Source organism: Nannospalax galili, unplaced genomic scaffold (assembly GCF_000622305.1).
Source record: "Nannospalax galili isolate Female #2095 unplaced genomic scaffold, S.galili_v1.0 scaffold1909, whole genome shotgun sequence".
NCBI lineage: Eukaryota > Metazoa > Chordata > Mammalia > Rodentia > Spalacidae > Nannospalax > Nannospalax galili.
In genome coordinates, this window is record NW_008358834.1 from 192,153 (window position 1) to 206,844 (window position 14,692).

Genomic DNA, 14,692 nt, shown 5'->3' on the forward strand with positions numbered 1-14,692 from the left:
CCAGCATTAACTCTGCTTAATCACTTCTCACTATGTCTAAAATATCTCTCATTAAAATATCTTTCGTTAATAATGGTGCATCTGAACTAGGATGATTAAAGGATTTCAATAAAGGCAGTGATAGCGGTGCCAAGGACATCAGGCACTTTCTGGGCCCCCAGAAAGCCCAAGATACAGTGACAGTTAGAAAATTAATAGCAAGTAAGAGCGTGCCAGGTACACTGCATGTTTCTTATTACAACCAATTCCAAGAGGCAACCTTCCTTGAAGTTCCAGCCTCAACCCACAGAGATCTCACGCGGGCTTCATTGGAGATGGCGTGACACATTCTGTTTTTGTTTTTGAGCCAAGGTCTTTCTGACTAGCACTGGCTGGCCTGGAACTCAATATGTAGATCAGGCTGATCTGGAACTCATAGAGATTGGCCTGTCTCTCTCTGCCTCCCAAGTACTGGAATTGAAGGTGTGCATCACCACATCCTGCTGATTGTGTTCTTTCTTGGTCTCCATCTATAAGATGACCATTTACAGATGTACCTGTTGATAAACAATGCATCTTTATTTTTCAATGGAATTCATTATCTACTCTTTCAGCATTAGCATATTGTGGGCATTTATTGATTACTGTTAATACATGTTAGGAGCCAAGGTCTTCATGCATGAGAGAGGATAACTAAGGATATTATTGGTTAACAACAAGGGAAGAGGACAATTTAAGACAGTGATTTGAAAGGGTGTGGGACAGGGAGATAGAAATGGCACAGGGTAGGGGATTTGTTTTAAAATGAATGAAAGTTTGGTTGAAAGAAATTAGCCTTTAGAGAGCTGTTAAAAGTATCCAGGATTCATTGAAGGCAAGGAAATAGAGATAAGATTGTAGATTGAGTATTGGGTGTGTGGATTTCAGGTGCCTGTGAAGCAGAGGAGTTTGATGGTATTTGTGCCTGTGAGTTTGGAGCTCAGTTATCATTGTAGTTGGTAGATAGACTGAGGTGAATGTAGTAAGCCTGGCCAGGAAAAGCATGTAAAAACGAGAATAGACTTCTAGGAAATACTAACTTTAAAGGCACTAGCTATGAAAGAGGAGCCCCCCAAAATCAGTAGGAGTAGCTGAAGTAATCAAATAAAATGAAAGGAAGAAAAAGAGTGTTATTTTATATATGTACTCTTGTGGGTTTTTTTTTAATTCTTAAAAATGAAGCCGGGCTGGGTGTGGTGGTGCACGCCTGTAGTCCCAGCACTTGGGAGGCAGAGGCAGAGGGATCTCTGAGTTCAAGGCCAGTCTGGTCTACATAGTGAGTTCCAGGACAGCTGGGGCTACAGGGACACCCTGTTTCAAAAAGACAAAAAAAAAAAAAAATGTATATGAGTGTTTTGGATCCATGTATGTAAATGCACTTGTGCATGCAGTGTCCACAGAGGTCAGAAGAGGGCATTAATCTAATGCCCTGGGACTGGAGTTACTGGTTGTTAGCCACATGTGGGTTCTGGGTATCAAGTTTCAAGGCAAGGCAAGCACTTTTATCTGCTGAGCCACCTTTCTGTACTCTTCCCCCAATGAAATTTTTTTTTTTTTTTTTGTCTTTTTGAAACAGAGTCTCCCTGTAGCCCCAGCTATGTAGACCAGACTGGTCTTGAACTCACAGAGATCTGCCTGCCTCTGTCTCCCAAGTGCTGGGACTACAGGCGTGCGCCACCACACCCAGTCCCCCCAGTGAATTTTTAAAGAAGAAATTTTCCAAAAGAGAGAAGTAAAAAAATAACCATTTAATTACCTTATAGTATTATCTAAATGTGTGTACACTGCATACTGTCCTTGTGGAGAGACTCTAAACTCACTGGAAGAAGAATCTTTACTTCTCCACATCCTCTGACAAGTAGCACAATGTTCTGTAGACATTTGAAATGAGGAAGGCAAAAGTGTATCAGATATACTCTCATTTCTCTGTTGTATGCTGCAGAGGATATTGCTTCTTGGCCTGGAACCTTTCCCTGCTAAACTTGAGGTTTGGCCCCAGATGCTGCCTTAAAACTGAGCTCTAGTCATCAGAATGAGAATATGATTTGAGGCCAGTTTGACTCGTGGTTTGTATCTATTGAAAATTCATAGACTTGGCCAGGTATGGTGGTGCATGCCTATAATCCCAGCACTCAGGAGGCAGAGGCAGGCGGATCTCTGTGAGTTCAAAGCCAGCCTGGTCTACATAGTGAGTTCCAGGAAGCTGGGGTTACCAGGAGACTCTGTCTCAAAAACCAAAATATCGAACCAAATATATAGAGAGAGAGAGAGAGAGAGAGAGAGAGAGAGAGAGAGACTTTAATTATGGTGTGTGCCCTGTCCACCTGTGTCAGATGTAAACTAAGCAAGCTGCATTGCATCTTCAGCCATGATTATGGTTTGGGTCTTCATTTTTCCAAATGCTAATACCATTTTGAGTCTGTCTTTGCCTATGATTTTCTATGTCCTTGGTCACTTATTAAAGATAATATAAAAAAAAACAGTGTTAAAAAAAGCATGTAACACTGTTCACTGTTAATTGCATACTTAGAAGGGTTCCTAACAACTCATTTTCAGTGTCCTTGCTACCTGTCTTCTGCTAAGGAAATTACCTCTGTCTTCTGGGTTAGAATCCTTGCTAGTCACCAAAGCTTGTGATCTTGCCCCCCAAAAAGATAATTTAGCTGGGTGTGGTGGTGTACGCCTTCAGAGAGTTCTCTCTGAGATCAAGGCCAGCTGGAGCTACAGGAAGACCCTGTCTCAAAAAACTTTAACAAACTTAAAAAAAAAAGTGTGTGTGTGTGTGTGTGTGTGTGTGTGTGTGTGTGTCTTTGTCTTTGATACAGTGGTTTCTTTTACAACATGTGTCCTTTATTGAGATATCATATTTTCCCAATAGAATGAACAGATAGATGTTAAAGGTTTGGTTCAGTGGCTTTGGACAATTTTAAGTAACCACTGTTCAAACATAGGCATAGTGTATTTCCATTATTTCAGAAAGTTCCCTCCTGATTGCTACTTAGTTGAACTGAAGTTTCTTGTGCTCCTTAGGATTCCCAGCCATCACAGTACCTTTGTGTTAGTGTGGTTTCTTTTATCTTCTCCAACCTTTTCTTCCTTGCAGGAGACTGAAGAGCCAATTGTAGAATGTCAGGAATGTGAAACAGAAGTTTCTCCTTCACAGACTGGAGGCTCCTCTGGTGACCTGGGAGACATCAGCTCCTTCTCCTCCAAAGCATCCAGCTTACACCGCACATCAAGTGGGACAAGTCTCTCCGCCATGCACAGCAGTGGCAGCTCAGGGAGGGGAGCTGGACCACTCAAAGGAAAAACCAGTGGGACAGAACCCACAGACTTTGCTTTACCCAGCTCCCGAGGAGGCCCAGGAAAACTGAGGTGCAGACAGGGTCTCCAGAGAGAGCCACAGCAGGGGCAGGGTTGCTGACATTTTACTGTAACAGGAAAAGGAGTAATGAGGATACCCCATCTTCAAGCCAGGATAAATCAATACTTCTCCCTCCCTGTTTGGGGCTAGTGTGGGAGGGATCCTGTGGGCAAAGAAACCCCTTATGGGATGTTGGGAATGCTGGGCACATGTTCCCACCCACCCCTAATTCTGCATCTTACGTGTATTTTGGTTGGGAGTACAGTAAGTTTGGGGGAGTAGCCCCATTGTGATGTAGCCTAACTTTTTTATGTGCTCTCTAGGTATCCAGAACCCAAAGTAGAGCAGACAGGGCAGGAATGGATGTGATACATTAATAAGCAGCAGTAGGAAGCTGTGTCAGGAGGGAATAGACTTTCATACAGGAAGCTGTCCTTGTTATCCCAGCCCCCCTGCAGGCTCCCTGGCTGAGATTTTGTTGGTGGGTGTGTCAACCAGCTTCCTGTTGCCCTGAAGGCCTAGCACAGGTAGTCTAGCATATAGTGGAAGGTCATGGGGAGCTGTTAAAGGAAGAATTCACCAGCAGCTGCTACCAGACTAACCTGTCTTCATTCTCTAGTCCTAGAAAAGGTATCAGTCAGACAGGGGCGCCAGTGTGTGAGGAAGATGGCGATGCAGGCCTTGGCATCAGACAGGGAGGGAAGGCTCCAGTCACCCCTCGTGGGCGTGGGCGAAGAGGCCGCCCACCTTCTCGGACAACTGGAACTAGGTACCTGAGTAGTATGAGATACACTTATTCTATGACCTACTCAAAAATAGGGGGATAGAAAGGGGAATAAAGAGTATGTGGGTACCAGGAGGGAGAGAAAGGGCCTACTTTGATTGGGAGGTGGGCAGAAATCAGAATGTGGCTGCTGAGAGCACAGGCTCATGCCTGTGATAGGGTTAATAAAGAATGGTTGAAAAAGCCTATGGATAAAGGGTGGGGAAATTGGTAGATAGGGCCTTCCATCTTCTGTTCTCACTTTCTTCTCTCATCTACCTTAGAGAAACCGTTGTGTCTGGTCCATTGGGCATAGAAGACATTTCACCTAGCATGTCACCAGATGATAAATCCTTCACTCGAATCATGCCCCGTGTGCCAGACTCTACCAGACGAGCGGATACAGGTTCTAGTGCTTTGTGCCGGAGTGATTCTCCAGAGATTCCTTTCCAGGCTGCTACTGGTTCCTCTGATGGCTTGGATGCCTCCTCTCCAGGGAACAGCTTTGTAGGGCTCCGTGTTGTAGCCAAGTGGTCATCCAATGGCTACTTTTACTCTGGGAAAATCACACGCGATGTTGGTGCTGGGAAGTATAAATTGCTCTTTGATGATGGGTACGAGTGTGATGTGTTGGGCAAAGATATTCTCCTATGTGACCCCATCCCACTGGATACTGAAGTGACAGCACTCTCGGAAGATGAGTATTTCAGTGCAGGTAATAAAAATAGCAGAGTCCCTATAGGTTTCCTGTGCTCTGGTACTCCATTGTACCTACTGTCCTCCATTCTGTCAGCATTTAATTACCAAGACATTCCTTCCCAGCCTTACCTATTTTCTGAATCTCTCAAGTCAGAGATTCCTTTCCTTTAACATTGCCTACTCTTGCCATTGGCTTTTTGCTTGTTTTTCAGTAAGATTTATTTTGGAATAATTTTGGGTTTATAGAAAAATTTGCCAAGTACGGAATGCTGCTAGTGTAGAGAATTCCTGTGAACTCCTCACCCAGCATTCCCTATCTATAGTGTCCTAAATCATCCTGATATATTTTTCAGAACTAAGAAGCCAATCTTAATTCCTTATTGTTAACTAAACTCCAGACTTTATTTGGATTTTGCCATCTTTTCTATAATGTCCTTTTTCTGTTTCAGGATCCAGTTGAGGATACATTACATTTAGTCATCATGTTTCGTTTGGTCTCCTCTGGTTTGTGGCAATTTCTGTTTTTTGTTTTTCCATGACTTTGAGAGTTTTGAGGAATAATAGTCAAGTATTTTATAGAATGTCTCTCAATTCAGTCTAATGTTTTCTGATTAGACTGGAGTTAATGGGGTTGCTTTAAAGAATGCATAGAGGCGAAGTGCCCCTGCGTGTCACATCAAAGGGGCTGAGGGAGGCATGTGACATCATGTGACATATCTGGTGCTATTAATCTTTATTACTGGGTGAGGTGGTAGTTCTGGGATTTCTCCACTTCAACATTAGCGCTTTCCCCCTTCCATATTCTGTCTTCCCTCACTTCTCACTTTTAAACTTACTTCCTGCTTTAATGGAAAGTTGGTGAGTGGTGGGTATATTGCAATATTTAACTCAGGAGAAAGTTAACTCTGTATGCTGCATATCCATTATTTTCTGAGTTGAAGAATGATGCTGTTTTTTGTTTTTTTGAGATGGTCTCATGTCATTTATTTTTTGCATTAGCCATTGGCGATGGTGAGGAATTTGTGTGTGTGCTTGTACTTTTTTTTTTAACCTTTACAAAAACTTCATACATGTATATAAGGTGTTTTGATCAAATCCATGCCCACTCCCTCCCCTCCAACATTCCCCCCTCTGAAGAGGTAACCCTAAAAATCTTTTAAGGATTAGATACAAGCTCCCAAATCTTTTGACATTTTTTGGCCTTTGGAACAGAGTATGATGCTAATAGGCCCATACTTGACTTTTAGCCAAGAAACTGGATACATTTCTTTGGGGTCTTTTTACCCTAACTGCCTAGCCAATTCCTACCTCCTATTCTTATCACTCTATCCTCTGAAGGGGTTACCCAAATTGACAATAGGGAATAGGGATGCAGACCACTCTGGCTTCTTCCATGCAGAACAGGGATGCAGAATGAGGCAATTGGAGTACCCCTTCAGTGGGTCTATCTAAAAAACCCCCAAATTGCATAACTCTTGTCTCTAAGCAGAAAAGAAAGTCCTCAACTGGTGCCTAGGAGATGTGAAGGAGAAGTAAAGGCAAGAGTAATTAGCATTACAATTTCTAGACAGGGAACTAGAAAAAAGTCAGAACAGGCAATTTTCAAATGTTCATATGAGAGTCCACTGGAGTTTCTTGACAAGGGCTTCCAAAAGCTTCCCTCTATTGGGTTCTTCCTCATTTTTCTTTTGTCTTCTAAGGCTGGACTAGTTGGCTGGGAAGAGTGGCTGGATACTCAGGTGAGGGTCAGTGTCCCTGCTTGGCACTCCTTTAATGAATGAGCACAACCATCAACAAGCCCAATTGAGACTATGTTTAGTGATCAGGCTCAGCCGAAGTCATGAGTTTTTTGAATATATTGTCTCTTTTTAGGAACTAATTTTAAGGATACCTATTGTGTTGTCTTTTTGGGTATTTTGTTGAACATAGACTGGGATGTAATAGACAAATATGCCTTTCTGTTACAGTCTTCAGGCTCTATTGTATTTGGGTTTCCCCAAGTAGCTGAAGTTTAACATTTGGTTTCAGTGTCCAGTGGGCCACTGTACCTTCTGGTTCTGGATAACACTATTGGCCCTCTGTGGCATCAGTTAGAGCAGTACATGAATCAAGGTCTTTTATGACCAGTAACTTGTGCCTTGTATGTATCATATGTATTAGGTTTTCTTTCAAGTACAAAGCCAGTCTTAGAGGTCCACATTTGGCCCTTTTAAGATAAAAATAGATGTTTGCTGTTAGGAGTATATCATAGCATTAAGGGGTAGTGACACAAAATTCTATTTGTTGAAGCTGTTTAATAATGTTAGCACAAGACTGCTTCTAGTTATAGTAGCTCTTCATTAGTGTTATGTTTTTTTGGCCTTGGGCTTTTGTCATTTCAGGTGGTTTTGATAATTTAGTTTGGTGATAGAGATTTAATAGGAGATGAGCAAGCAGGGGAAAGAGTGATTCTGTGGCAGAGGAGGAAGCCGGGCCTGCTTTTTCTTCTGTTCTTTTCTTTGGCAGCTTATCTAGGTTTTTTTTAGCCCCCTCATTCAATACAAGTTAATAAGAGAAAATAAAGTACACCTTTCTGATTATAAGAATGAAGAAATAGTAATGCCATATTTTCACGTTGTGTTTGTGGTGTGTGTTTGCTATAAATTAATGACGACTGATGGGGGGAAAGGAGTGTTTTCTTTCGCAGGACTGGAATTAAGTCTTAAACAACATAGCTAGGCCTAGGCTCAGGTCTGCTGAATTCTAACCCAGTTTCCTTACAGTTCCTTGTTGTGCTCCTAATCTAAAGGCATTATCTTCAGTTCTGAGTCAGTGATGGAGCAGGAATATAGATACTAGGGCTGAAGGATTAGACAAAAAGAAGCAGGATTTATTTTTTTCTTTCTTTGCTCTATGTCTCTATTCTGGTTTTGTTACACAACAGATAAGTGTGTACATTTGCTTTCTTTTTAAAAAATATTTTATTTATTATTTTTATGTGTATGAGTGTTATGCCTGCATGTAAGTAAGTGCACCTGTGTCGTGCAGTGCCCAAGAAGGATAGAAAAGTCCATCTGGACAGTTGTTAGCTGCCATGTGGGTGCTGGGATTTGAATCCGGGTCTTCTACAAGAACAATCAGTGTTCTTAACCACTGAACCATCTCTCCAGCCCCCACATTTGCTCTCTCTTAGAATGTCATTTTTCACCTGCAACTTAAGACTTTTAGCACTCATCCTCCAAAGAAACCACAATGGAAGATTTAGTAAGCTGTTAGGAGATTAAGAAACCACATGGCATTTCACTTCAGGGAACTATTTGAACCACTAATAGTTCTTAAGTCCTGGCATTGGGAAACTTTTTACTTGTCTAATCCCAGCACAGTAGCTACATATGTCCCAAGTGATGGGATGGATGGCAGGAATTCTAAGTTGTAACTTCAGCTCACTGTTGTTGACACTCTGTACGCCCTACCTAAGGCCTACTTTTGTAGAATCCTTTTAAGAGGGTGCAAAGCAGCTTACAATAATGGCATTTTTTATGTTTTCATCCCCCAGGAGTGGTGAAAGGACATAGGAAGGAGTCTGGAGAGCTGTACTACAGCATTGAGAAAGAAGGCCAAAGGAAGTGGTATAAGCGAATGGCTGTCATCCTGTCCTTGGAGCAAGGAAACAGACTGAGAGAGCAGTATGGGCTTGGCCCATATGAGGCTATCACACCCCTCACAAAAGCAGCAGATATCAGCTTAGGTAAGACTTCACTTCCCAAACAACTGCCAGTGATTCCCTACTTTGTTTAAAGGAGGATGATTTCTAGAGCAATCAGGAATATTTCCCTTGCTTGTATATCTGACTTACTGGGGGTGTTCGGCTGTCATGTTCTAGAGCCTCTGCCTTACCTCTTGCCTTCCCAGTACTGAATAACAAGTCTTAGGGTTTTTCTGACTTTCCCAGTTCTACGGGGAGCAGACACATCTCAGTCATGGCAGTGATTGGAACAAATATTATCTAACTTTAAAAAGAGGCTTCTTGTACCAGGTATGGTGGTGCATGCCTTTACCCCCAGCACTTGGGAGGCAGAGGCAGGTGGATCTTTGTGAGTCTGAGACCAGCCTGGTCTACTTAGCGAGTTCTAGACCAGCCAGGGTTACATAGTGAGACCCTATCTCAAAAAAGAAAATTAATTAATTAATTAAAACGAAGCTTCCTGGTGGGTGTGGTGGCACACGGCTATAGTCCCAACACTTGGGAGGCAGAGACAGGCGGATCTCTGAGTTCAATGCTAGCTTGGTCTACATAGTGAGTTCCAGCCCAGCTGGGGCTACAGGGAAACCCTGTTTCAAAAAGACCAAAAAAAAAAAAAAAAGAAAAAACAACAAAAAAATGAAGCTTCCTGATTAAGGAAAAAAGTGGATTCGGAGATGGGGGGGTTTCCTGTCCCTGTGGGAGGTGGCAAAAGGCACTGTGCTGTTTAAAGCAGGTTTGAATTCAGGCCTCAGACCATGGGAATGGGATTTGACTAACCTTTGGCTTATCCATCAGACAATTTGGTGGAAGGTAAGCGGAAACGGCGCAGCAACATCAGTTCCCCAGCCACCCCCCCTGCCTCTAGCAGCAGCACAACACCTACCCGTAAAATCACAGAAAGTCCTCGGGCTTCTGTGGGAGTTCCATCAGGCAAAAGGAAGCTTCCTGTTTCTGAAGGGGAACGGTCCCCTGCCAAGCGAGGCCGCAAGTCTGCCACTGTGAAACCTGGTAAGTGCTGTTTTGTGCTTCATTCTCCCTCAGACGATGGCAGGATGTAGAGAGGGCTTCTGGAAAGATGGAGTGCAGTCCATGGCAATGGTTTGCATCCCACAAGCCCATAGATCACCCTCAAAGATAGCTTACTATATCCCTGTCCCCTTATCCTCTGTGTATAGCATAGCAGGTGTGGATAGGAGGCCAAGATTTGATCACAGACAGACTCCTGCATAGATTACTTTTTGAGACAGGGTCTCCCGGTAGCCCCAGCTGTCCTGGAACTCTGTAGTGAGTGCTGGGATTAAAGGCGTGCGCCACCACGCCAGGCCCTCCTGTATAGATTTTTAGAGGGACAGACGTATGGAAGGTTAAGCAGCATCATAATAGATGAAATTCGTCTTAGGTCTTATTCTTTGCCCTTACCATCTCCTGTCTCTTTGGGGAATCTGTTCCTCCCTCTCTTGTGCTCAGGCTTGCTTAAACTTTCCATTGAAAGGTTATACCTCAATCTGGATATCTTCTCTTCCCATTATGCACCCTTTCCAGTGTGAAGGGAGTTCAGCCAGATGTTCACTGGGTCTGTATTATGACCCAGACCCAGCTGCAGTGGTTTCTGTAGACAGAGGTGAAGTCCTGTCACTCTGGAGAGGGCTCTCTTAGCCCAGCACACTGATGAATTCCATTGGATGTTCCCTTGTTCTGGCCCTAGAGTTCCTTTTTTCCCATGTGTTTTATTGAATATGTATTAGGTGAGGCATGGAGCCCAAGTGCTTCATGCATATTCCCTCATATACAGTCCCTTAAAGTATAGGTGCTACAGTTCATTTTCCATATTTTTTGAGGAATCTAAGACATAGAAAAGTTGGCTACCTTTCTCAAGGTGATAAAATAAGACAGAACTCAAACTCAGGCAGCCTGAGCCCTACAGTTCAGTATCATACACATCACATCATATTCCCTCTGAGACTGTTTTTTTGATGCTGATTTTATTTTATGGAGGCATGCATGACCTGTCTTGTCATTTAGCCTCCTAAAGAATCTATGATCCGGCTTCTTCAGTCAGGTATCTGTTTTCTTCTCCAGTCTTATTGGGGCACTTGTAGCATGGGTGTTCTGGACTGGTGGCTCACTTACCTACCCAAGTAATGACAGCTGGGAGTTGAGGCCGGGTATTTTGATGTGGCATCATCTGTGTGACAACACTGTACCTAGTACTCTGCACTATTCTGGTGAGAGTCCAAGATGGTTTGGGAGAATCTACTTGGGACAGTTCCTGGTAACAACAAAAAAGTGGTGCTTTGTTGTTATTGTTTTCTTTTTATAGGTTGCTTCAAAATGTCACATATTCTGGGGGAAATCAGAGACGTGAGCAATGGAAGTGGGCTGAGGACTTCCAAATACTTTTACTTTGCCTGCTCCTTGTTTGTACTAGAACCACTTACTTCAGATGGCCTTAGAAGTATTTGTTGTGTTTGTATAACAACATTAGTTGGTTTTCATTTATGAAAAGTGTATTAACATTGTAATCGTCATGTAAAATTCAAATATGTAAATTTGTCTTCATTGTTAATTTGGTTCTAGGTTGTTGGCCATTTAGAATGACTAGCCATAGTAATGGTCTTTGGGTCATACTGAGACAAGCTCATCAGGATGTGACCTTCTCATCAGCTCATGCTTGGTGCTGGGCCTCTGTGTTTGTTTATTGTTTTAGTAACTGTGCTCTGTCCTTCCCAGGGGCAGTGGGAGCAGGAGAGTTTGTGAGCCCCTGTGAGAGTGGAGACAACACAGGTGAACCTGTCCTGGAAGAGCAGAGAGGGCCTTTGCCCCTCAACAAGACTTTGTTTCTGGGCTATGCCTTTCTCCTCACCATGGCCACAACCAGTGACAAGCTGGCCAGCCGCTCCAAACTGCTAGATGGTCCTACAGGAAGCAGTGAGGAAGAGGAAGGTAAGGCCTTAGGGGCTCTGACACATGTCTGTTTACTTTGTGAGGCCGTGGTTCTGTTGCTAAAGCAGAGCAGGGGGTCTGGTAAGTGGTGGTAACTGGGATCAAGGAAATAAAGTTAATTCATACCTTGTTTCTTAGTTTGTAGATTGTTTTCACAAATTCTCAGTGAGTGGTTCTCAAGACAAGCTGGGTAGGCACATGAGAGATAGGTTTTTTAAATTACATTTATATATGTACACACACACACACACATTTCATATGTGTTTGTGTATTTGTGGAGGTCATTGACAGCTTGTCAGAATTGATTCTGTCTCCTTCCACCATGTGGGTCCTGGGAGCTCAAACTCAAGATTGTCAGGTTTGTTGGCATGTGTTTTTTTTGTTTTTTTTTTTAAATATTTTATGTGTATGAGTGTATTGCCTGTGTGTATGGGAGTGCACCCATGTTGTGTAATGCCGCAGAGGTCAGAAGAGGGCTTCAGATTCCCCTGGAACTGGAGTTAAGGACGGTTCGTAGCTGCCATGTGGGTGCTGGGAATCAAACCCGGGTCCTCTGCAAGAGCAGTCAGTGCTCCCAACTGCTGAGCCATCTCTCCAGCCCCGGCATGTGCTCTTAACCACTGAGGCATCTCTTTCCAGCTTTGGGAGGTAGATTTTTATTATCCATTTTATGTATGAAGAATCAGACGAAAAAGGTTAAATAATTGCTTTTGTCAACAACAGTGGTAGAGATTAGAACCCAGTGCTGATCTTATCTTCCTTCAACTGGCCACGTCAACCAGATTTCTAAACACCTGGCCATCTTCCTGATTTATGTACTAGAGGCACGTGCTCAAAGAAGGCTACTAGCTTCTAGGCCTTTTCAACTCTTGGTCCGCTCATTAACCTTAAAATAAATCTCTTACATTTATCTGTTGTTTATTTGTGTTTATGCAAGGCTGGAGCCAGGAGGAGTAAAATTCATTTCAGTGGGTTGAAAAGTAATGTGATGTAGGAGAGAATGAATAGATCAAATGTATGTAGTATAAGTGACTGATAATAGTATCCAAATGTCTCTGTCAAAACTAAGGATCAGATAGAATGTTGTTTCATAAGTTAAAAGAGTTCTAACTAATGAGTTTTGCAAGAAGGAATCAACATTAAGGAATGTAGTTGTCATAAAATGGCACAACTGAAGATCAGTTATGATGTTTCAGGTATGTGATGACTCTCCTAATTAGCCAAAACTACTTACCAGTTTGTTGCCATGGGCACATGTGTACAGGGAATGGGAAGAGTTGAGATTTATGCTGTTGGCATGGATAAATCCTATATAAGCTCAAGCCAAGACAAATCCCACCAAAGACATGGGGAAGTAGGTAATAAACTGTAACCCTACCTGAGGAAATATTAGCAACCAATGGCTGCTAGGAAGGGGAGATTCAGTCTCGTTTAAGGGTGAGACTCTTAGTAGGTTGACCAGGCTCCAGTGGATGAACTCATACCAAAGAAAGGGCATTTGGGGACAAAACCTGACTATATAGTGCAGATACAGGAGGGAATCTAAATATGATCACAATATATTGTATGAAATTCACAAAAAAAATCAGTAAAAGTAATTAAAATAGTAACAACTAGATACTTGTTTTTTTAAAATAAGATTTATGCTGTTGGGAAGGTACATAAAGAGGCTGAATAGAGATGGCTCTGGTGATGGGCAGTTGGGCTATGAAAGCAGGTGTAGTATGTATGCTTTGTCAAACAGAATTCAGTTATAATGGAAGATAAATATGGAAGCAGTTTCTTCACCAAGGAGTTAGTTTTCCTCTGATCTTAGTATTGGAGGAACCCCTTGAGGACAGCGTGCAAGTGTGTCACTGCTTTAAAGCAGTGTTTGCAGACTTTTCTGCTTTTCCAATGTTCCTGGTTCTTGAAACAGGATTTGATAAGGCAACTCTATTAATAGGTGTTTTATTTGTTGCTTGGTAGTGTATAGTGTAGAAAGCTCACTTTGAACAATGAGAGATGCAGGCTGTTCAGTTCCTTAAAAAGCAAAGCAAAGCAAAACAAAACCATGTGCCTGTCTAAGCCTTTAAAAGCTTCTGTCTCAAAAAGACCAAAAAAAAAAAAAGCTCTACTTAGATTAAATGGAGAGGAATTTTTTAACAGCTTTTTAAAAATTGACCTTCAGAGCCGGGCGTGGTGGCATTTGGGAGGCAGAGCTCTGAGTTCAAGGCCAACCTGGTCTACATAGAGAGTTCCAGGCCAGCTGGAGCTACAGGGAGACCCTGTCTCAAATAGACGAAAAATAAAATAAAAATAAAATTAAATAAATACTGAAATAAAATAAAATAGTGACCTTCATTCAGGTTTGTAGTAAAGTGTGCTTAACTATGTCTGCCTTATTCCTTCATTCCTGGACACTGCCTAGTGACACCAGTAATGAAGCTGTCCTGCGGTTTTAAAGAAATTATGTATGCTGGTTGTTACATAAACAAGAGAACTCTTTGATGCCAGTTCATAACAGGAGGTTGGTAAAATAGTTAAGGTCATTCTATGAGACATTATTTATTAATGAATTAGGAATGTGGTATCTAGTCAGTGGCATACCATCAAGGACTCATGGAGTTGGGTTTATTTAGTATCTTTGTATTTGATAGTAGATTTAATAAAGCTAATTTTTTAGCCATCTATTGGACACAGCACCCATACTCCAAAAGTAAAGGAAAATTAATCCAAACTAAATTAAATAATGGCAAATAAACTACCTAAACAGGATAATATTTGATTATGTACATGTAAGCAACTATTGGGAATTAAAACCAAGCAGATCAGAATCTCAGACAGCCCTGAATTAAACAGACATAAAATGCAAGTCTTAAGAATAAAGGACCATGGGGCTGGAGAGATAGCTCAGTGGTTAGGAGCACTGACTGCTCTTGTAGACGATTCAGATTCAATTTCCAGCACCCACATGGTGGCTAGCAACCGTCTGTAACTCCAGTTCCAGGGCGATCCAATGCCCTCTTCTGATCTCCATGGGCATTGCATGGCATGGGTGCACTTATATACATGCAGGCAATACACTCATACACATAAAAATAAAGTATTTTAAAAAATAACCTTAAAAGAACAAAGGGTGGACTGGAGAGATGGCTCAGTGGTTAAGAGCACTGACTGCTCTTGCAGAGGACCCGGGTTC

General features: G+C 42.3%; 1 protein-coding gene across 2 annotated transcripts in view; it reads left to right on the forward strand.

Annotated features, from left to right (window-relative positions):
• Tp53bp1 (tumor protein p53 binding protein 1) overlaps positions 1–14,692 on the forward strand; it is a 96,861-nt gene that overhangs the window by 75,794 nt on the left and 6,375 nt on the right. For both annotated transcript variants that reach the window (XM_008822327.2, XM_017795389.2), the window contains exons 19-24: positions 3,122–3,393; positions 4,002–4,151; positions 4,430–4,860; positions 8,380–8,571; positions 9,364–9,576; positions 11,299–11,511. In XM_008822327.2, coding sequence (XP_008820549.1) covers positions 3,122–3,393; positions 4,002–4,151; positions 4,430–4,860; positions 8,380–8,571; positions 9,364–9,576; positions 11,299–11,511 — 1,471 coding nt within the window. The remainder of the gene's footprint in view (positions 1–3,121; positions 3,394–4,001; positions 4,152–4,429; positions 4,861–8,379; positions 8,572–9,363; positions 9,577–11,298; positions 11,512–14,692) is intronic.